The 23,805-nt window shown below is 45.1% G+C and overlaps 1 protein-coding gene across 1 annotated transcript; it reads left to right on the top strand.

Moving 5' to 3' along the window:
- abhd12 (abhydrolase domain containing 12, lysophospholipase) lies at positions 1-23,710 on the top strand. The gene is made up of 11 exons (XM_079248974.1): positions 1-295; positions 11,373-11,494; positions 15,714-15,819; positions 15,998-16,148; positions 17,957-18,002; positions 18,535-18,667; positions 19,892-19,929; positions 20,348-20,453; positions 21,310-21,427; positions 23,231-23,358; positions 23,432-23,710. Exons 1-11 carry the CDS (start codon positions 123-125, stop codon positions 23,466-23,468), a joined length of 1,158 nt encoding a protein of 385 aa, XP_079105100.1. The 5' UTR covers positions 1-122; the 3' UTR covers positions 23,469-23,710.
- The last annotated feature ends 95 nt before the right edge of the window (positions 23,711-23,805 follow it).

Raw genomic sequence — 23,805 nt, 5'->3', positions numbered from 1 at the left:
TCCTGTCCTGACCGGCTCTCAGCGCTCCGTCGCCCCGCAGGCTCACGGCCTCCTCCCCGCTAACAGGCTCGTGAATCAGCCGCTTTCCTCCGGTTAATACCTCCTCCTCGGTGTTTCCAGTGATGCGGAAGCGGAATAACTCTCTGACTGCGGAGCAGGACAGCGGGATCGCCGGGGCTCTGCTGGACAGCGACCCGGACCTGAAGCAGCGTCCCTGCAAGGGGCCAGCGGGGGCCGGAACCGGCAGCCGGCAGGGCCCGGGAGAGCAGCAGAACATGGGGAAACCCTTCAGGAGGTAAGACCCGAACCAGGACAGGTGTTCTAGCCTTGAGTTTTTGGGGGGGGGGGGGGGGGGGGGGGGGGACTGAAGGACAAATAAAAACCAGAACCAAGAAGTTAAATTAGTTTTACTCAGGAAAAAAACAGAAGCTGCATGTTCAACACTGTATAATGATCATGAGATTAAATGATCTAATAAATCAAATAATTATTACCTAAACATAATTAATTCAGAAAAACTGAAATTTAATCAAACCTGTGATACTGAACTTTTAATATTTTGATATTTATGAGGGGAAAAAATTATTTCGACAGGATTCTTAGAACATTAACCTGCATGAAACTCTGGCTCTGATCCAACTAGTCTAACTGGTTTTATTGGGATGGACATGCTGGTTGGACCAGAAACTGCAGATTAGATTGAAAAATACAGGCTTGACGGTCTGAGACGTCTAGTTTGCTTGTTTGGATAAAGTTTTAACTCGACTCCTGCGGCGTTTCTCTGAAAGGACACGGGACATCAGGGCGCTGCTTTCTGCAAAAGTCCTGGATAAAAAGTCCTGAAGTCCAAAAGGTTTGAAGACAACCTGAACTTGGAAGCTCAGACCAGCTGTCACCTTTTATAAACCTGAACTTCAGCCCCGTCAGGAGGTTAAACCTCTTACTGGTTGTGTCTCTACACTGATGATGATGATGGAGGCTGCTGACATGTAGCATAAAATAAACCAAACACTGAACCAGTCATTTAGCAGGTAGATTATTGATGATTGGAAGGAAACAAATGATCAGATCGTCTGCAGCCACCTGCTGTTTGTCCAGCCAGCTTCACTCCTCCTTCTCTAACCCACCTTCCTCCTCCAACTCCTCTTCCTCAGTCTAATCCTCATTACAGGCTCAGTGCAGTTTAACCGGTGAATCTGACCACAAATCGGATCAGACTTCTGTAACGCATCATGTGTCATTAATCGCTGAGAGAAACCTGAAGCTGATAACAGCAGCGGTGCCGTTCTGCACTGAAACAGAACCAGAACCAGAACCGACACACACGCGCAGTTTACAACTTTAAGACAACTTTTGGATAAAAAGTTCAGGCTCTGTGGAGATAGTAGTTGTGTCAGGGTCTGTGTGCAGACAACCTAGACCACGAAGTGTTCTACGTCAACATGTTTACCGTCGGAGAAATGAGACGACCTACAGAGTGTACGAGAACTACCCTCCGTTGCCTAGCAACAACAAATGCCACATTTATCCAGTAAGTGATCCCATTCTTTTAAAAACGTGAATATATTTTTTTTAAATGACAGAAAATGGTGGAGGTAATTTTAATTTAATTTATTTTCATTTACCTATGTGTCTAAATGATCAACATGAGGAGAGTTTAAACGAGCTCATGACAGCTCATCCTGTCAAGCTGTTTCAGTGAAAATAATCCTGGTTAGACACGTTATTAAATTAATTTGTGGTTATTGGACACAATGTCGCTGTCATCCCAGATTGTCTGCTTGAACAAATATGTGCGTGTATTTAAAAATAAAAACCGGTCTTGCTGGTGTGGTTCTTACACCAGCGCTCTGCCGCTCATTCATTTTTCTCATTCAACAGGCGTGCAATGAATTCTGGGATAGGAGAGGCCACGAAGGATGCAAAGCTTGTAGCCTTCCTTTTAAACTAATCTAAATAAAAGTGTACTTATATGTGAGTGGGTCCAGGTGCAGCCATGATGCGCTACTGGTATCTACATGTGTACCGTTGTCCTTTGTGGTGCTTTTAAGACACAAACAAAGCTGCTGCTGCAGGTTTAAAGCTTGTTTGTCCATTCAGAGAGACCGTAGGAAAAATGGTGGCGGCTAAATGTGTGTAGAGCCACAGTGAGCTAGAAATGTTTCCTTTAGTTTGATACTAAAATAAACAGTTTTTAGAACGAGATGTATTACGTATTATGTATTACGATCTATCTTGTGACACGCTGCATCTTTACGTAGAACCATGTATTGTTTATTCCTTCATTTCAGACGTTTTGTTGAGAGGGAGGCTAAGAATAGTGGTTTTAACATAACGGCAGCGAGTCATTAACGTGTTGCGTTTGGCATCCTGGTCTAATGCTCTGATGCAACATTAGCGCTGCAGGTTTTAATGACAACTTCTGCGATTAATTGTTCTTTGTGTTTGTTCGCATTATAATTAGATGTGTCGCCACTATTCAATTCAATTCAGCTTTATTTGTATAGCACCACTTCACAACAATGTTGTCACAAACTTTACATACACAAATCAACACACACGTCATTTAAAGCTAATTCATACATATCCTATAATAGAAACCAACTGATTGCGTCGAGTCATGACTTCGATCCAATCCCCCATCCTAAGCTGCACACAGCGACAGTCAGAAGGAAAAAAACTCCCTTTTAACAGGAAAAAAACCTCCGACAGAACCCTGCTCAGGGAGGGCAGCCATCTGCCTCAACTGGTTGGAGTGGAAGGACAGGAAAGACACTAGACTGCAGTATGAACTGTATCATCCTAAAATGATGGATGTGCAAGAGGAAGACGCAACGTAGTGTTGAAGGAGGTAAATATTGATGCTACACATGTCTGTGTCAGTTTCAAAGCCAAAACAGTTGTGGTAAATATTGTTGCCTCCATTTTTACATTCATTCATCCGTCGCGTCCCACCTCCTACATCTACAACTCTGACGCCTGTTAACCAAGGCCGGATTATCAAACACCATCAGTTTGGACATGAAACAAAATGTACATAAAAGCCAGATAGTTACACCACAATGTGTAGTGTATTGCTATTGATACCATTGGCTGAGCGGTGTTAGAAATGTTGTTTCACAGTGTATCATTCACAATTTTCACAAAGTTGCGGTGAGGAAGGGGGCCCCTGAAAAGCTCTGGGCCCAGGGGCCTGTGCACTTTTCATCCGGCCCTGCTGTTGACGTAAACGTCGGATGATGTCTGAGGCCACTTTGAAAAATATTTGGTACCGCATGTAAAACTGGTCTGGTTCAGTTTCGTCCTGTTCAGACTGCCATAAAAAGAACTGGTCACATACCAGTAAGAACATAGTTTTTCAGCTACTTTGTCCTGCAGTGTGACCGTAGTGTGAAGATGACGATGAAGAGTAGAGGTGTGTATTGGCAAGAATCTGTACATACAATATGTATCACAATACGGGCCATCAGTACGATATATTGTGATACATCAGGATACTATAAGCAAGATAATGAAGTGCAGTTTTTCTTTGCTAGTAGTGAACACTGAACACTGTTGCATGTTTTACATCAACTAACTGAATAAGAACAGAGGATCTTCATTTTACTGCAGAATAAATAAAAAAAACTTAACACTTTGTGATTCAAGTTAAAGCTGATCTTTATCTACAAGATGAATAAATAAATGAAAATCTCATCAGTAAAGATCGGTTGTTTGATATAATCAATACAGTGCTTTTGAATATCAGTACAATATTGTGATATTTCGATATATTAAAGTTTTCATACACCCGTAGTGAAGAGGTCTGTTGTTGAACCAGAACATTTACAGGTCCATTGATACTTGTAATAAATCCTTCCACACAGAAACGTTCATTCGCTTTCAGTCGTTCATTTGTCTAGATGAGGTTGTTCTTCTGTTTGGATTCATTCACAACACTGAACGTCTCTCTGCGCGTTAGGTTAAATTCCATTTCCATCAGACTCCCAGATAAAAACCAGAGTTAACAAATTACAACTGTATCCTGAACCCTCAACAAACAAGTTCATAGTTTTAGTGGTTCAGTAGGATTCTGATTCAGTTTTAGGGTCAGAATCCAGTTCTGGTCAGGTTTAGGGGGGTCCAAAAGTTACTGCATCTTCTCTATATAAATGGATGGATGTATGGATAGGTGGATGGATAGGTAGGTGGATGGCTGGATAGATAGGTGGATTGATGGATGGATGGATGAATGAATGAATGGATAGGTAGATGGTTGAATAGGTGGATGGATAGGTAGGTAGGTAGGTAGGTAGGTGGATGGATGGATGGATGGATGGATGGATAGGTAGGTGGATGGCTGGATAGATAGGTGGATTGATGGATGGATAGGTGGATGGATGGATGGATGAATGGATAGGTAGATGGTTGAATAGGTAGATGGTTGAATAGGTAGATGGTTGAATAGGTAGATGGTTGAATAGGTGGATGGATAGATAGGTAGGTGGATGGATGGATGGATGATGGATGGATAGATGGATGGATGGATGGATAGGTAGGTAGATGATGGATAGATGATGGATAGGTAGATGGATGATAGATAGATAGATAGGTGGATGGATGGATGGATGGATGATAGATAGGTAGATGGATGGATAGATAGGTAGATGGATGGATAGATAGGTAGATGGATGGATGCATAGGTAGATGGATGGATAGGTAGGTAGATGGGTGGATGGATGGATGGATGCATAGGTAGATGGATGTATAGGTGGATGGATGGATAGGTGGATGGATAGATAGATGGATGGATAGATGATGGATAGATAGATGGATGGATATATGATGGATAGGTAGATGGATGGATAGGTGGATCGATGGATGGATGGATAGGTAGATGGATGCATAGGTAGGTTGATGGGTGGATAGGTGGATGGATGGATGGATAGATGATGGATGGATAGGTAGGTAGATAGATAGGTAGATGGGTGGATAGGTGGATGGATGGATGGATAGATGATGGATAGGTAGGTAGATGGATGGATGCATAGGTAGATGGATGGATAGGTAGGTAGATGGGTGGATGGATAGGTAGGTAGATGGGTGGATGGATGGATGGATGCATAGGTAGATGGATGCATAGGTAGGTGGATGCATAGGTAGATGGATGCATAGGTGGATGGATGGATAGATGGATGGATAGATGATGGATAGATAGATGATGGATAGGTAGATGGATGGATAGGTGGATGGATGGATGGATGGATAGGTAGATGGATGGATGCATAGGTAGATGGATGCATAGGTAGGTTGATGGGTGGATAGGTGGATGGATGGATGGATAGATGATGGATAGGTAGATGGATGGATAGGTAGGTAGATAGATAGGTAGATGGGTGGATAGGTGGATGGATGGATGGATAGATGATGGATAGGTAGATGGATGGATAGGTAGGTAGATAGATAGATGGATAGATAGGTAGGTAGATGGGTGGATAGGTGGATGGATGGATGGATAGATGATGGATAGGTAGATGGATGGATAGGTGGATAGATGGATGGATGGATAGGTGGATGGATGGATGGATAGGTAGATGGATGGATGGATAGGTAGATGGATGGATGCATAGGTAGATGGATGCATAGGTAGGTAGATGGATGGATGGATGGATGGATAGGTAGATGATGGATGGATAGAAAGATGGATGGATAGGTAGGTAGATGGATGGATTGATGGATAGGTGGATGGATGGATAGGTAGATGGATGGATAGGTGGATGGATGGATAGGTGGATGGATGAATGGATAGGTAGGTCAAAGGATGGATATATAGATGGATGTATAGGTGGATGGATGGATGGATGGATAGGTAGGTAGATGGATGGATTGGTAGATGCGCGGATAGATGGATGGATGGATGGATAGATAGATAAATGGATGGATAGGTAGATGGATGGATAGATAGGTAGATGGATAGATGGATGGATGGATAAATAGATGGATGGATGGATGGATAGGTAGATGGATGCATAGGTAGATGGATGGATGGATAGATAGATCGATAGGTAGATGGATGCATAGGTAGATGGATGGATGGATAGGTAGATGGATAGATAAATGAATGGATGGATAGGTAGAACGATTTTTATGACCTGACTTTCAATCCAGAATGAGTTTTCTTTTCTTTTTTATTGTTTTTTTATTTAAAAAAAAAAGTATTTTACTGCTTTTATACTGATTTCACTCGGGACTTTATCTTTACATGTTTTACATCTATATTCAGCACTTTGTTGCAACTGGCGTTGTGTTGAAGTTCTTTATAAATCTAAGTTAAAGTATTTCCAAACTGGATCTTATAGATAATATTGATCAGGGACAGAGTACAGAATCTGTCCTGTTAACACAGAAGCATACAGTCACGCCCACATATGTGTATAAATAGAAAGTCTGTCCTTTAATCCCAACCAAGAACCAGACTATAAATAATAGACGAGTGTCCGAGGGCCAGGTCGGTTCATCAGAGAACCTGAACAGAGATCTTATGGGATGCGTTCAGCAACATAATCCATCTGGCTTCTACATCTCAGAGGAACCCCAGTGGAACCTGCACAAGTCTGTTTGTCAAAAAAACAACAAAAAGGAATCAAAAGGGTCCTGCACATAGAACCATGTCTGGAGTCATGATCCAGATGTGGAGATCGGGTTAGAAAAGCTGCCGAGTCATCATGTTGGTAGAAAAATCGACAACGCCACGACTTTCCCTTCTGGGAGTTAGGAAGTATTTTTCAATTCATAACCCAGGTGTGTGTGTGTGTGTGTGTGTGTGTGTGTGTGTGTGTGTGTGTGTGTGTGTGTGTGTAGCTGTTGCAGTGAGACGACCTCATTAACTGGATCTAAAATTACCGGGCGGCGCGGCAACATAATGAGAGCAGCTTTCATATCGCTGCTTGTTCAGCATCACTTTCATCTGACAGGAAGTGATGTCACTGCTGCTGAATCGGCACGCCGCCATGCGCCGCACGCCGTTCCAGCGTCACTTCTTCAAACCGGCATTTGAAAGGCAGAAGTCTGGGTTCTGAGTCAGCGTTCTGGACCTCAGCTCAGGTCATGTGGCGCTGAATGAGACTTTGACCCAGACTGCTGCGTTCAGTCATGATCACACTTTCAGGAACAGGATGAGCTCTGAGCTGGAGCACGGCACAGAACCGCTGGTTCTGTTGGTCTCCCAGTTCTGGTTCTGTTGGTCTCCCAGTTCTGGTTCTGTTGGTCTCCCAGTTCTGGTTCTGTTGGTCTCCCTGTTCTGGTTCAGGTTGTTCCAGCCATGTGGGTCGGAGCTGGATGGAAACAGGAAGCAGGACTTCTGATAAACCTGCCCTGTGTGTGTGTGTGTGTGTGTGTGTGTGTGTGTGTGTGTGTGTGTGTGTGTGTGTGTGTGTGTGTGTGTGTGTGTGTGTGTGTGCTGCTGCGAAAACCTTTGTTTCCTGACTTTCAGACCTGAGAGGCGTTCTGATCCGTTATCACGGTCTGAACCCTCTGGACCGGTTCAGGTACCACATGGGGGGAAGACGACACGAAGAGGGTCTGGTTACTGCAACAGGAAACTCGCAGATCGCTGCAGCGAACGTGGTTTCAGTCGTCCTCAGATTTATTCAGATTTATTCATACCCCCCCATTAAAGAAGGAAAAAATCCAGCTGCCTGGGAAATAAGCTGAGTAGTAATAAAGTAATAATAAATAAAGATTTAATGAAAATCATTGCATTTATAATAAAATATGTTGCATCACCCATAAATTAATATTTAGTTGAACAATCCTGTGATGTTTCCACTCCAGTCAGGTGTTTTCAGACTTCTGCACCTGTTGGCAGGTATTTTGTCCCACTGTTCACCAGAATAGTGTCTTAATTTGTCCAGGACCCATTTGTTTGTTTTTTTTCTTCAACTGAATTAAATGACAAAACAGTGTCTTTTATCACTAAATTATAATTTAGAAAATTCTTTAGTTATTGTTTTTTTTTTTTTTTTTTTTAGATTGTTGTAAGTCCAGCCTTTTCATTAATGAAAAAGGACGAAGACATTTGAGGATGACCTGGAAGATTAACGACAATCGTTCTCTGGAGCTCGATCGGCTTCCAGGGGTGGGAAAATAAAAACTTTGGATTTTTTTTTGCTTCACAATTTTAAAATAGTTTTTTTGTTAAAATATCGACTTTTTTTTTTTTTTTTGTTCTCCCCCCCCCCCCCCCCCCCCCCGCCCCCCAAAAAAATCCATTATAAAAATTTTTGTAATTTTTATCATTTTTAATGATCTTTTTACTTGTCTCCTTGGGTTTTATCGCAGCAGAATGATGGTCTGGCTACTGTGTTGTTTTTTCCTAAGTAAAATCAAGAAAAATGACAAGCAACAAAATATTTGTACTTTTTTTTTTTGTTGTTTTTAATCTACAAAGATCAGCAATATTGAAAAATTGTGAGAATCACAATTTAGATCAAATTGGCACCCAAAAAATTTGAATCGAATCGGGACAAAAGCGTGTCGTCACGGCCCTGCCGGCTTCTGAACCTGTCGGCAGGTTTCTGTCATGGTCCGGGACAACTCTGTCTGGTTTTAGTATTCTTGTCAACTCAGCTGGACTTCATTTTTGTAGTTCTTAATCCTCTCGTATTATTCCTTTAAATTTCACCGTTCAGTTCATGTTATGTCTGTGGATTCTTGTACATTTCTGACTGGGTCTTCACAGACAGTTAGACAGCTTTGCTGACTGTGTTTATTCCAGTACATATCTATCAATGTGCCTCTACAGGAAGAAGTTCTCAACCTTTTGCAACACAGTACCCCTCGTAACATATTTTTTCAGCAAAGTAACCCCTAACCGCTGCAAAGTACTTTTGTGTTTGGCTTATTGAACTTTGTTTTTTGCACATCTCTATTACCCTTCAACCAGGACTCCATTGTGTTGTCAAGGCGACAGTGACTGACAGATATGATTCGGCTCGTAACGCGTGGGGTTCAATTCACGTAGGAATGTGGGATTTTGGGAGGAAGGAAATGGTGTAAAACTAAATGTAAATTCAGTTTATGAATATACACTTACATTTATTGGAATATATTAAACATTCTTTCCTTATCGTTACCACTTAGTTAGGGGAAGCTGGAGTCCATCCCAGCTGGCTTTGGGCGACAGGCAGGGTACACCCTGGACAGCTCGCCAGTCCATCGCAGGGCCACACAGAGACGAACAACCACTCACGCCCACTCCCATGGGCAATTTAGAGTAACCAATTAACCTAACATGCATGTCTTTGGACGGTGGGAGGAAGCCGGAGTACCGGGAGAGAACCCACGCATACACGGGGGAGAACATGCAAACTCCTCACAGAAAGGCCACTGTCCAAAGCCGAGGATCAAACCAGCAACCTTCTTACTGTGAGGCCACAGTGCTAACCACTATGCCACTGTGCATTTAAAAAAATTTCACGTACCCCTTGAAATGCCTTGAAGCACCCCCAGAGGTACACGTATCCCCATTTGAGAAACGGTGTCCTAGAAGCCAGAAAAATGGTGGCTTGTGTAGTATTTATTTATGCCCCTAGAGGCCAAAAATATAGTGCTACATGGTGCCAGTTGTGCACACCTGTGATTATTATAACCACTCTGACTGTTTGTGTCACTATACACCCTGAAGAAGGCGTAAGCCGATATGCGTCGGTGTATTTTAATGATTCTTGCCCATTTTAATTAAAGGCCTTTAACTTCTAACCACTTTGAGCGTCTGGACCTGGATCCTTTATCCAAAATGTTTGGATCAGAATCCTCTCCTCATACTCAGTCTCCAGTTATTTGACTGTTGGGAGTTTAGTCTTTGTCTTTACTGGAAGTATGGGAATAAAAGACGACTGCAGGTCCTGATCGGGAACCTATTGGTGAATGTGGATCTCATCAGGAACGTGGATCCGGATAAAGAACATGGAGTTCTTGTGTCCAAGAACGGTTTGATAAAGTCATTGATGGAGCCGATTGTTCTTTGGGAAGCTGGGAAGGAAACTGGTCCCAGAGGTCAGAATGTGGGACACATTTCACCGCTGCTCATCACACAATGGAAGATATGAATTCGATTAAGATCAGTTTCAATAAATCTGATCTAAATCACCAAACAGGAACCAGGCGGCAGCTTCTGTCCTGATGTTCACATCGTTTCATCATTTATTTTCTTCTGTTTTATCATTTTAATTCATTTTCAGCTCTTTGAATTGGATGTCTGTAAGTTCTCAGCTGTTTTTAACTCATTTTCATGTCTTTACATAAAAAAAGACAGTAAATTATATTGACCTTCAGAGTGAAACGACAGGATTGTCTCAGAGGGTTCAGACGGTTTCACTGTGCGTAGAATTGGACTAGCTCCAGTTCGGACTTGGCGGCTGCAGCTCAGGAGGAAGAGCAGTCGATCCTCCAACTTTCACCTCCAAAGTTGGGGGATTGAATCCAGGCTTCTCCTGAGTGTGTGCCGAAGTGTCCCTGGGCAAGACACTGAACCCCAAGTTGCCCCCCGTTGTGCCTATCTGGGTATATATGTACGTCGCTTTGGATAAAAGCTTCTGTTAAATGACTGTAGAATAGAATAATAGGTTTATAATGATGTTTGAGGACCAGTGATGGACTGGTTACCTGTCCAGGTCTACCTGCTCATTGCTGGCATGAACGCCAGCTTCCCAGCAACCTGAACTGGACTGCAGAAAACTATTGAAGTTTGATATTTCGGTGAATCGTTACATCAGTATTTCATCTTAATCTAAAGCTTCCTCCTTCTTCAGATCACACATGATGATATTTTTACATAAACTGTTAAAAAAGTGAGATTTGTCCCATTAAAACATGTTCAGACGTGGAACACGGCTACTGGTGAAACTGGACTGGTTCCCTCTGTTCAGAGATGACTGAACCTGAAAATGCTTCTGTGACCTGAGAGCCGCTGACTCTGCTGCCATGAATTATTCAGACTCGCAGAGCTGCTGGATCATGTGACATGAATGATCAGCTGACACACGGAGCAGGTTCAGATGGCTCTTTAATATTTAACCAGCTGATCTGAGTCGTCCCGGCTGCACTGGACGTGAGGAAACAAAGCGAACTTTTAACTGTTTCCCTTCAGCTTCTCTGTCGGCTGGTTTTTCTGAGTTTCCCTCCTGCTGACTGACGTCTGACAGAGGATGAAGATGTGGCGCTCACATCAACTCAGAGTAAAACTTAACTGTAAAGATGAAAAACATTTAGATGAGATTATCTGGAGCTGCAGCAGCCCGACAGGAATAACAAGAGCATGATGTGTGCTAGCTGCTGCAGACGTGAAGGTTTCCCGACGTTGGCTAATGGTGTGGTGTCTGGTGTTTCCTCAGGTTGGGCTTGGTGGGAAAGCTGAAGAGGATCGTGTTGGTGCTGCTGTTCGTCTACTTCTCCATCCCCTTCATCATCAAGATCTTTCCATCCATCCAGGCCAAACTTGTCTTCCTCAACTTCGGTGAGTGTTTCCAACAGCTGCTGGTTCATGGTCCCAGTGTTCCCATCCGTCCATCTTCTGAACACACAGATGGACTTTTATTCTTCTGTTGGGTTTTTATAGCTCTGATAGCAGGTTGGAGCCCCCCCTCCCCCCTCCACCTCGGGTTTAACGGCAGTTCTGTGCATAAACTCTGAGCTGATCTGGTGACACTCAGATGTGATAAAAGAGAATAAATATATTTCCATCTATGAAATGTGTAGAAAATAAACTGAGCAAGAATTTAGTTGAAATATTCATTTGAGCATCAAAATTTTGACGTAGATCGAGAATTTATCAGAAAAACAATAAAACATAAAGTCAAAGTAAAAACTCTGACAAAAGCCAGAAGAAATCTGAAAACACATCAATAGAATTTAAAACTTGACACCATTTAAACCTAGTTTCTGCTGAAGGGTCCGCTCGCTGCACACCTGCAGGGTCCGCTCGCTGCACACCTGCAGCGTCCGCTCGCTTCACACCTGCAGCGTCCGCTCGCTTCACACCTGCAGGGTCCGCTCGCTTCACACCTGCAGGGTCCGCTCGCTTCACACCTGCAGGGTCCGCTCGCTTCACACCTGCAGGGTCCGCTCGCTTCACACCTGCAGGGTCCGCTCGCTTCACACCTGCAGGGTCCGCTCGCTTCACACCGGCAGGGTCCGCTCGCTTCACACCTGCAGGGTCCGCTCGCTTCACACCTGCAGGGTCCGCTCGCTGCACACCTGCAGGGTCCGCTCGCTTCACACCTGCAGCGTCCGCTCGCTTCACACCTGCAGCGTCCGCTCGCTTCACACCTGCAGCGTCCGCTCTCTTCACACCTGCAGCGTCCGCTCTCTTCACACCTGCAGGGTCCGCTCGCTTCACACCTGCAGCGTCCGCTCGCTTCACACCTGCAGCGTCCGCTCGCTTCACACCTGCAGCGTCCGCTCGCTTCACACCTGCAGCGTCCGCTCTCTTCACACCTGCAGGGTCCGCTCGCTTCACACCTGCAGCGTCCGCTCTCTTCACACCTGCAGGGTCCGCTCGCTTCACACCTGCAGCGTCCGCTCGCTTCACACCTGCAGGGTCCGTTCGCTTCACACCAGCAGGGTCCGCTCGCTTCACACCTGCAGCGTCCGCTCGCTTCACACCTGCAGGGTCCGCTCGCTTCACACCTGCAGGGTCCGCTCGCTTCACACCTGCAGCGTCCGCTCGCTTCACACCTGCAGGGTCCGCTCGCTTCACACCTGCAGCGTCCGCTCGCTTCACACCTGCAGGGTCCGCTCGCTTCACACCTGCAGCGTCCGCTCGCTTCACACCTGCAGGGTCCGCTCGCTTCACACCTGCAGGGTCCGCTCGCTTCACACCTGCAGGGTCCGCTCGCTTCACACCTGCAGGGTCCGCTCGCTTCACACCTGCAGCGTCCGCTCGCTTCACACCTGCAGCGTCCGCTCTCTTCACACCTGCAGCGTCCGCTCGCTTCACACCTGCAGCGTCCGCTCGCTGCACACCTGCAGCGTCCGCTCGCTTCACACCTGCAGGGTCCGCTCGCTTCACACCTGCAGCGTCCGCTCGCTTCACACCTGCAGGGTCCGCTCGCTTCACACCTGCAGCGTCCGCTCGCTTCACACCTGCAGGGTCCGTTCGCTTCACACCTGCAGGGTCCGCTCGCTTCACACCTGCAGCGTCCGCTCGCTTCACACCTGCAGGGTCCGCTCGCTTCACACCTGCAGCGTCCGCTCGCTTCACACCTGCAGCGTCCGCTCGCTTCACACCTGCAGGGTCCGCTCGCTTCACACCTGCAGGGTCCGCTCGCTTCACACCTGCAGCGTCCGCTCGCTTCACACCTGCAGGGTCCGCTCGCTTCACACCTGCAGCGTCCGCTCGCTTCACACCTGCAGGGTCCGCTCGCTTCACACCTGCAGGGTCCGCTCGCTTCACACCTGCAGCGTCCGCTCGCTTCACACCTGCAGCGTCCGCTCGCTTCACACCTGCAGGGTCCGCTCGCTTCACACCTGCAGGGTCCGCTCGCTTCACACCTGCAGCGTCCGCTCGCTTCACACCTGCAGCGTCCGCTCGCTTCACACCTGCAGGGTCCGTTCGCTTCACACCTGCAGGGTCCGCTCGCTTCACACCTGCAGCGTCCGCTCGCTTCACACCTGCAGCGTCCGCTCGCTTCACACCTGCAGGGTCCGCTCGCTTCACACCTGCAGGGTCCGCTCGCTTCACACCTGCAGGGTCCGCTCGCTTCACACCTGCAGCGTCCGCTCGCTTCACACCTGCAGCGTCCGCTCGCTTCACACCTGCAGCGTCCGCTCGCTTCACACCTGCAGCGTCCGCTCGCTTCACACCTGCAGGGTCCGCTCGCTTCATACCTGCAGCGTCAACACTAAATTTTGTGCACGTGAGGGAACATCTTGCCACGCCCACATGCTGGCCATAAAAGGTCAGGTGAACACCCCTGATAAATATTCATCTATCTCATTTCCATAACGGTTCTGCAGGGAAAATGGCAAAAAAGAGGAATTTTCTGGAATATGAGGTAGAAATTCTAACAAATATTGTTGTAAAATGTAAAAACAAACTATCTGGTGGAGACGGGATGGACATCAGCACCACCAGAAAGGCAGAGGAATGTCAGAAGGTAACAGAAGCTTGTCTCATCAGCGACTGGACTTATCCAGAAAGTAAAAATAAAGTGGTCAGACAATAAAACGTAGGGAGAGAGTGCATCTTCGTCCGCAGACCTGGGGGGAAGGGGGGCCGCTGCCCACTGCCACAGATTAAAGGCTGGCGGGGAAAATGAAGGAGTCCAGAGATGCGCTGGAACAAAATGCTCCAGATGAAGCTGAAAGTGGTTCATTCCTTTGTTTCATATTATAAAATGAACAAACATAAATGAGACGTTTCTGACTCCAGTTTATTTACTGGGAACATACTGGTGTTCCTGTGTGTCCCTGCTGGGTTGCAGCACTGCAGATGTGGTTGGAGAGGGGGGGGCAGTGGTTCCACCTTGAACCCTAGCTGCGGTGTCCTCGCAGAAGAACCAATAACTGCCATCAAGGAGGAGGTGCAGGAGATGGAGAGAAATAAACACCACCCTGAGAGAAATGACACTAAAGATAAACTTAAATCAGAATTCTCCACCTCTGATGTGTTGCATCACTTCTAGACGTAAAGCAGCAGCGTTTGGTTCCAACGTGAGAGGATGATTGACAACACAATCAGACTGGATGACTGTGCAGGTGAAGCGCAGATGTTTACCTGTAACAGCGCTTGTCGCAGGTGAACATGACACGTTTCCATTTAGTAGCATGTTATGTAGCGTCTCCACTATCTGCACACATCTGCAGCTGTACAACAGGTTTCCTCCTGGGCATCGAGGCACCTCCACCGGCCTCCATCTGCCCGATGGCCGCTACACCACGGCGTGTCTGGTTGTGGCGTACAGAGTTCTGTTCTGCACTCTGGGTTGAGAAAACGAGCAGCCCCGACTTGTCCGTCACTTCCCTTTGGAAGGTGCCAGCCTGACTCCAGAGTCTCCATGTTCAGCAGCAGGGACAGATAAGCCCGGCGCCTTTATGCATTTGGATGCATTTTATATCCAACCATCACTTCATGGTCTGTATCTGCAGGTCGGGGAAACACCCTGATCAGCCTGATGATGGGCGACCACCTCATTTTAATGCAAATATTCATTTTGAGCTTTATTAGGATGTCCGTTTCTGTACGACTTATTAACTGTGTGAAGTGGCTTTTATAACACGTAGAACTGCTTCGTTTCAGAACAGATTTTAGTGGTTGATGTTTTACGTGGTGGAGGAACAACATCAAATATGAATTTACTTAATCTTTCCAAATGCTGTGAATGTACAACATTCAAAGTTCATACTTGAATTTAAACAAATGTCTCAAATTTCACACCATTTCTTTGGTTTTATTTTCTGCCTTTGGCGTCGCTGTTTCCCGTTTCTCCAGACTTTGTGCGGACGCCAGGGTCAGAGTTGGCGTGGAGGTAGGGACGTTTTATCGCCAAGTCGTGTTTTTGTAAATCCTAAAAGTTGACTGTAATTGGCGTACGCCGGGTTTCGTGCGTGCGACAGCTTCGTAAATGAGGCCCCTGAACTCGGCGGATCACTGAAGTGTTTCGATGGAAGTATGAACAGCAAGAATATCTCCAGGCTCCAGCTTCATGTGACGTGTTTGTGATTTCCCCCATCAGTCAGGATGCCGTACTTCATCGACCTGAAGCGGCCGCTGGACCAGGGACTCAACCACACCCACAACTTCTACATGGAGCCCGAAACCGGACTCAAGATCGGAGTCTGGTAAGACGATCCTGAAACAGGCAATGATTCACGTTGGTTTATAGAAAACAAGCAGATAGAAGACAACGCTGAAGAGCCGACGTAAATATTTCTGTTTTCATTGCGAGCGCGAAGCATCGGAAGAAAACGTAGAAGTCTCTGGTTTCAGGACTCGGACTGAAGCTACGGTTTGTTTCAGGCACACGGTTCCAGCTCAGATGTGGAGAGAAGCTCAGGGGAAAGATGGCGACTGGTACGACTCCACGTTCAGCTCCGCCCACCCTGTCATTCTCTATCTCCATGGCAACGCAGGGACCAGAGGAGGAGACCACAGAGTGCAGCTCTACAAGGTGAACACACACACACACCTTAAAATAATCCCTTATTGATGATAAACTGATTGTTTCTGATCGTGCTGATGTAAGATTTCTTACCGAGTGTAAAAGTTATTGATCAGGTTGCAAACACGATCAGCTCATCGTCATACAGAGACTTCTTCACCTACATGAGAAACAGATGCAATGAAATGGCCTTTAACACCAGTATGGTTCAGAAAAATGTTGCCAGGTTTTTATCACTTCTGGCAAACAAACCATCAACAGCTTCTATGTTAGAAAGAAACTGGGAGCACTGGGAAGCACTGGGAACTGATATGTAAACTGTTCAGCCAGTTAAGAGAGAATTTTGTTGGAAAAATGTGATTAGGTATTTTATTGGCCGGTCCAACAAAGAGACCAGCATAGAGGGCTGCTGGAGGAGGTCTGGCAACCCGGAGGCTAGTCTGGGTCGCTCCGAAACGTCTTTCCTGCAGGAAAATTATCCACAAATGTTTTCTAACCACAAATCTCCTTCGATTGGAAATTCCTGACAGATCCATTTTATCAGATAAATAGGTAATGAGAATGAAGGTCTTTACACACCTACGTTAAATATTCCGAATAATTCGCTTGGCAATAATGGATCAGTGTGCGTCTGTGGGAAAGTCCATCCAAACATTTTGCGAGTTTTATGTTTTTTTTCCAACTGAGGTCGTTTTTTTTTGTTGTTTTTTTTTTACTTCTTTCTTCGTATTTGCATCTGATATATAATCGACCGATCAGAGAAGGCGTGTAGACTGATAGATCTATGCAGGCGTCGCTGCTGTTTCATTCTGACTTTGTATCATTCGGCCGAGCGTCTGTATTATTTCTTCTCTGCTTCTTAAAGCAACCAGCTGCTAAAGCAGATCCTCCACCTGTTCCACGGCCGTCCTGGAGTCCGTCCTGGAGTCTGTCCTAAACTCCGTATTGAAGTTCGTCTTGAATTCCGTCTCAAAGGCCGTCCTGGAGTTTGCCCTAAATTCCGTCCTGGACTCCGCCCTGAAGGCCGTCCTAATTTCCTACCTAAAGGCCGTCTTGGAGTCCGTCTTGGAGTCCGTCCTGAAGTCTGTATTAAAGTCTGTCCTGAAGGGCGTCTTGAAGACGTCCTGGACCAGCTTCATATCCTGGATTAAACCGAATCTCCCCGGGTTCTCCTCTCTTCTCCAGAACAGGATGAACTCTGCACCTCTTTCTGTCTTTTGCAGCATCAGCACGCTGTTGTCAGATTATTTGCAATTCACATCGGTCTGTGTGTAAGGCCCGTAACTCTGTCCTCTCTTAGTTTGAAATATTTAACTTTGTTATTAACGCCAGCTAAAAAAAACCTGGAATAGAAAATGGCTCCAATCAGACGCATCAGAAACTCAATAACTGTGTGATGCTGCCTGCTAGATGTTTGTCATGAAGAGGCTTCCTGCGTCTTACCGGCTTCGAAGGGATAAATTTAATCAGGTTTGCTTCCAGTGGACCCAAAATGTTAAAGACTTCAGGAGGGATTTTGTTTAAATCCTTTGTATAATCAGGGAGGTAGTTAAGTTGTAAAAATATTGCATCATTTCCAACTTGTCCAGTTAGTTTTCTTTTGCTCTGGGAGCGACGATTATGAATAAACACAGTAAACAGAGGTTCTGTTCTGCTGGATCGATGCATTGTGTCCAGTATGAAGAGTCTGCAAGAGCATCAGTAAAAACAAATACAGGTATAAAAACCAGTAACAGCTTTTGGGAACTTTTTCAGGATGTCAGGCTGAATGCATATTCACGTTTCTGCTTAACTCTCCTCTCTCTGTCTTCCTTTAGGTCCTCAGTTCGTTAGGATACCACGTGGTGACCTTCGATTACAGAGGTGAGGAAGTGGTGCCATTCGGCCAGTGTTGGGACAAACCAGAACCAGAACCAGTCATTGTCAGGAGGAGAAATTCTGGTCTGGTTTTAGAGTCCAGGAACGGCTGGAGCTTAATGATCTCCTGAAAGCAGCTGAGTCTGTGCTTTTAATCCTCCTGGATCTTAAAGTCACGTTCAGATGAAGCAGACTCATGTTTTCTCTGGTTCCTCTGCTGGCTGCAGATCTTCAGCAGGATTCTCATTTTGGGGGGTTCCTCAGGGTTCTGTGTTCGTCCTGCTTCTGTTGTCTCTTCTCTAAACCATAGAAACATTAATCTCCATTTTCAGACTTCTTTTGACTCCTTCACAGATGACCAGCTGATTTTTCTTACAGTCTGAATGATTTGATGTGAAACACATTCTTTTTCCTTAACTTCGCTACATCTTTCGTTCTTCGTTTTAGATTTTCATCCAGATGGAACATAAACGGATCGTTTATCATCCAGTCATCTCTGTTTTTCCTGAATTTTCTCACTTTGTGTTCATGTCTGCAGGTTGGGGGGATTCAGACGGCTCACCGTCGGAAGGGGGGATGACATCAGACGCGCTCTTCATTTACGATTGGCTGAAACGACGGATAGAAAAATCTTTGCCGCTTTATATCTGGGGACACTCTCTGGGAACAGGGTAATGTGGACTTTTTTGTTCATCAGCTGTTCAAACCTCTGATTCCTTCACCTATATACCTTAGATTTAACCTTTAAAACTCCACTGCCTCTCTGACGCCTCCAAACGTTATCATTTACATCAACCATGTCTGGTGTGTAACTCTGAGGTAGATCGGGATGTATAGCTTACCCTTTAGGTCAGGATCCCCAACCCTGGTCCTCGAGGACCGATGTCCAGCAGGTTTTCCAATCGCTCCTGCTGGAACACACCTGGTTCAGACTCAGGCAAGCTCTGCACTTGTCTGCTGAATACACACTGATTTGAATCAGGTATGTTACAGCTGGGGGACTTGGAAAACCTGCAGGACACCGGTCCTCAAAGACCAGGATTGGGGATCCCTGCTTCACGTGATTTATGGAAGTTTAGGGTATTTATTAGGGGTGGGAAAATCCAATCGAAAAATCGGATATCAGGTTTTTTTGCTCCACAATTTTAAAATAATTTTTTTTTCTATAAATATAAAATAATCCATTATGAAATTTTTGTCATTTTTATTGTTTTTATTGATATTTGTACTTGTCTTCTTGGCCATTAGCCAGAGAATAATGGTCTGACTACTGTGTTGTTTTTTCCTAATTGAAATCAACACAAATGGCAAAAAAAGTTTCATGAATTTTTTTTGTTGTTGTTTTTAATCCACAAAAATAAACCATATCGAAGAATTGTGAGAATCGCGATCTAAATAAAATCGGCTCACAAAAAATCTGAATCAAATCGAATTGGGACAAAAGCATATTGTCACAGCCCTACTGTTTATGTCCCATCCAGGAGATTTAAGTCGGCATCACTGCTGCGTTGCTAAGAGACCTCTCTTTGAAAAGCTAATTTCATCTCAGTGGGATTTATTCTGATTAAATAAAGGTCTAATCAGATTTAACAAAGAAATGTTAAAGACAAAGACAAGAGAGGATAAAAGGAAATGGACAGAAGAAAAGGGAGAGAAATGGTAACGGGACAAAAAGGAGAAACTCATGGTTTGTACGCCACGTCAGAACGATCCAGAAACGGCAGCTTGAGTGGGTTTTCGACTCCACATCGGGTTTGACCGAACAAAGAATAAAATGAAACTCGCAAAAATGTAACAAAAGAACGAGATATAAAATTCTGTTTGGTTCTGTTCAGTTGCAGCACAAACTGGATCAGCTGGATGTCCATGTTAAACTTGATCGTTCTGTTTTTCAGGGTCGCCACGAACCTGGTGAGGCGGCTGTGCGACAGAGGTTAGTCAAGCTGTGATTGGTTGTTCAGTGCAGAGTTTCTGTGTTTGCATCAGCGTAAAAGGAAACGGTGGAACAGCTGTGTGTTTGTGGTTTTACGGTCTCCAGCTCAGGATTAAACACTTGGAACATATCTGATGTTTCTCAACCCTGTTTTGTACCACCTGACGCGTGTCTTCTGCCCTCTGGTGGACACGTTCTGCATCTACACATGCTTTTTAAAATAAAACCTGTTTTTAACATATCTGTTATTTTCTGGGGCAGACATGAAGGAGTTAATTTGGGTCTGACGCAGCAAAGGATTCTGGGAAAATGGTTCAGACTGAGCGTTCAGATGTGAAGCTGTAGGATCATCATCACCATTATCATCATCAGCGATCATTAAATCTGTAAACGGTTTGAATTCATGTTTCTTCTTCAGGAAGTCCTCCTGACGCTCTGATCCTGGAGTCTCCCTTCACCAACATCCGAGAGGAGGCCAAGAGTCATCCCTTCTCCATGGTAACGCCGTCATCAGCCTGGTCCCGGTCCAGAGCCTGGTGCAGATCCTGATCTCTAGCCTGGTCCAGATCCTGGTCCAGAGCCTGGTGCAGATCCTGATCTGTAGCCAGGTCCAGATCCTGGTCCAGATCCTGGTCTGTAGCCTGGTCCAGATCCTGGTCCAGAGCCTGGTGCAGATCCTGATCTGTAGCCTGGTCCAGAGCCTGGTGCAGATCCTGATCTGTAGCCTGGTCCAGAGCCTGGTGCAGATCCTGATCTGTAGCCTGGTCCAGATCCTGGTCCAGAGCCTGGTGCAGATCCTGATCTGTAGCCTGGTCCAGATCCTGGTCCAGAGCCTGGTGCAGATCCTGATCTGTAGCCTGGTCCAGAGCCTGGTGCAGATCCTGATCTGTAGCCTGGTCCAGAGCCTGGTGCAGATCCTGATCTGTAGCCTGGTCCAGATCCTGGTCCAGAGCCTGGTGCAGATCCTGATCTGTAGCCTGGTCCAGATCCTGGTCCAGAGCCTGGTGCAGATCCTGATCTGTAGCCTGGTCCAGAGCTTCGGGGAAACGTTGCAGATAGAGGAAACTTTTGTGCAGGTCAGAACTTCTCCAGACGAAATAAGAAACTTTATTTTTGACATGTTCTTATTTTCTCAACGTTTCTTCCTGCTGGAGCTGTTTGAAGTGTTTTTTTAAATGTGTGTTGATGTGGTGGCGGTCTCAGACCTGTTGCTGGTTTTGATCCAGTTTGTTTCTGAGGAATTAAATCCTGAAACAGACGAGTTTCTGTGAAAAGGCTGAAAGCTGCTCAGGATCCAGACAAAGTCCAAACTGGTCTGAGGTCCGGGTCAGAAACGCTGACATGTTGTCTGATCTGAAGTGTGGCGACCTCTAGTGGCAGGAGGAGGAAATGCAGCTCTAACTGTGTTCTGTTCTGCAGCGTGAACCACATCTCCTGCCCGGTTCTGATCCTTCACGCCGAAGATGACAGCGTGGTTCCATTTCACCTCGGAAAGAAGGTACGAGTCGCCTAGGCTCGTCTGATTCAAACTTTTTACCCATTAAAGTCCGATCGGTCCACATAAGGATGAAAAACGTCCTTATGAGGCACAGTTAGCTGCTGAGAACAAAAATAAAACTGGAAAATGATGATTGGAGCTCCTGATGTTGACAGAACAGGATGTTATAGGTCAAATGTTTCGGAATAATGTTGTGTCTGGAGCCTGACAGATAACGTGTTGGCTTGCTGGTGTCCTGCTGGTCTCTGTTTCATTACATTTCACTCAGGCAAAGCTGTCAGATCCAGCATTTCTGTAGTCTGAGGTCCCCATACCGGAAAGAAATTCCTCTTTAACTTCTACAAGCAGAGTTATTACATAAAACGTCAGTTTCAGGAAGGAAACTTTTTCATTTCAGTCCAAAAACCTAAATAAATAAAATCTTTTTCTTTAAAAGATGAACCCAGAAATCCAGATTTATTAATTACAACGCGACTCAGATGATGTAGAAAGCAAATGAGAGCCGCTGACCAGAAGCTGTTTAGACCGAGGAATAAAATGACAAACTGTTGTTTAACAAGCCTGAAGATCTAGGCATGCGTGTGAAAACTCACGACGACGAACTTTATCAGGAAAATATTAGAAATATAAACAAAAATGTACAAAAATGCAAAATATATATAACAAATGATTTCCTAAAAACACAAGTTCCTATTTATATAAACTTTATAGAGAAATGAGACGTTTCAAAAGCCAAATGTGGTTTTTTTTCCATCTGTTACATTTATTTACTTTACATCTCCCCCCCCCCCATGTTCTCCTCCCATCCATCCTTTTCCTGTCGGATTGTAGAGAAATTCACATCAGTTGCCTGTTTTTCCCACTTTTTTTAAACTCCATGAAATCTTTGTAATGATTCTCAGTTCTGAAATGATTCTCAGTTCTGTTTTTTAAGCATCTTCGCTTCGTTAAAATGCAGTTGTTCTTTTTTTCTCTGAGCTTGTTTCAGAACGAAACATTTTATTTTCTTTTACCTCCTGAGACTCTAGCTTCAGTTTGACTTGGGTTAGCGACATCTAGCTAATAAATCAAGTGTTTGATTTATGATTATATGTATGACGTAAATATATTTTATGTATGATGTCACAATAAATATTAGGGGTGGGAAAATCGAATCGGAAAAATCAGAATTTGGGATTTTTTTTTCTTCACAATTTCAAAATTGATTTTTTCCCCCCCAAATAAAATGAATGCACTATAAAAATTAGTCATTTTTATTGTTTTTTTTATTGATCTTTTTACTTGTATTCTTGGGCATTATAGCAGCAGAATGATGGTTTGTCTACTGGGTTGTTTTTTCTCCTCATTGAAATGAAGAAAAATGACGAGCAAAAAAAAAAAAAGTTCTATTCAATTTGTTTTTTTTGTGTGTTTTTAATCTACAAAAATCAGCAATATCGGAGAATTGTAAGAACTGCAATTTAAATCGAATCGGCACCCAAAAAAAATCAGAATCGAATCGGGACAGAAGCATATCGTCACAGCCGTAATAAAAACAGTTTAAAATGTCAACTGCGCAGGAGTCAGTGTGTGATGTGGATTTATTTCGACATCTGAGGGGAACCTTTAGTTCCCTGTAGACCTGGACTGTCCCACTGGATCCAGGGGGACAACAGTCCTGCAGGTTTTCATTGTGCTCCTGCTTCAACGCACCTGACTCAAATGAAAGCTGAACATTTGCAGCCATGAACATTCCTGCTGCTGAAGATGAAACGTTTTGGAACGTGGTTAATGCAACGCTTCCTGAACCTTCTCGTCCCGCAGCTCTACAACATGGCCTCGCAGTCCAAGAGCCTCAGCGGTCACAAAGTCCAGTTTGTCTCCTTCCCGTCTTCTCTCGCCTACAAACACAAGTTCATCTACAGGAGCCCGGAGCTGCCAAACATCCTCAGGTACCAACTCACGGCCGCTTGAACGCGTTCCAACACTCCCTGAATGCCTCACTCACCTTTTATCTTCTTTCAGCAACTTCCTCGGCACAGCTCATCCCATCACACCGTGACGAAGAGGACTCTTCATCAATCACGCCACCAAACAATCAGACTGAGCACGTCATTCCTCTGTTAGCATTCCCACCCCTCCCCTCATATACACAGGGTAACCATGGCAACTGTTTTTATTCTGTAAAAAAAAAAAGTTTTTATCTGTTTTGGTTTTTATTCTCGGCAGCTGAGCCGCCGACTCTTCATCCTCTGCATGGTTTCTTCTCCTCTTCATCACGTCTGACTCCTGACGGAGGGGTCTGAAAGCCTGTTATGACTTGAATATGAATTAAATATTTGTTTTATGTAGCCTCGTGTCTGTTTTACGCATTTTACAGGGAAGCTGAAGGAGGTGTG

The sequence above is a fragment of the Telmatherina bonti genome (genome assembly GCF_933228915.1).
Source record: "Telmatherina bonti genome assembly, chromosome: 11".
Classification (NCBI taxonomy): Eukaryota; Metazoa; Chordata; class Actinopteri; order Atheriniformes; family Telmatherinidae; genus Telmatherina; species Telmatherina bonti.
Note: the sequence above shows the minus strand (reverse complement) of the source record. Positions and strands in the feature narration are given on the sequence as shown.

Excerpts from the sequence above, each read along its gene's own strand:
- abhd12 (XM_079248974.1), top strand. The coding sequence starts at position 123 with ATGCGGAAGCGGAATAACTCTCTGACTGCGGAGCAGGACAGCGGGATC. Across the intron at positions 11,495-15,713 it reads ACTTGTCTTCCTCAACTTCG|TCAGGATGCCGTACTTCATC; the intron begins GTGAGTGTTTCC and ends TTCCCCCATCAG. Across the intron at positions 18,003-18,534 it reads GGTGACCTTCGATTACAGAG|GTTGGGGGGATTCAGACGGC; the intron begins GTGAGGAAGTGG and ends TCATGTCTGCAG.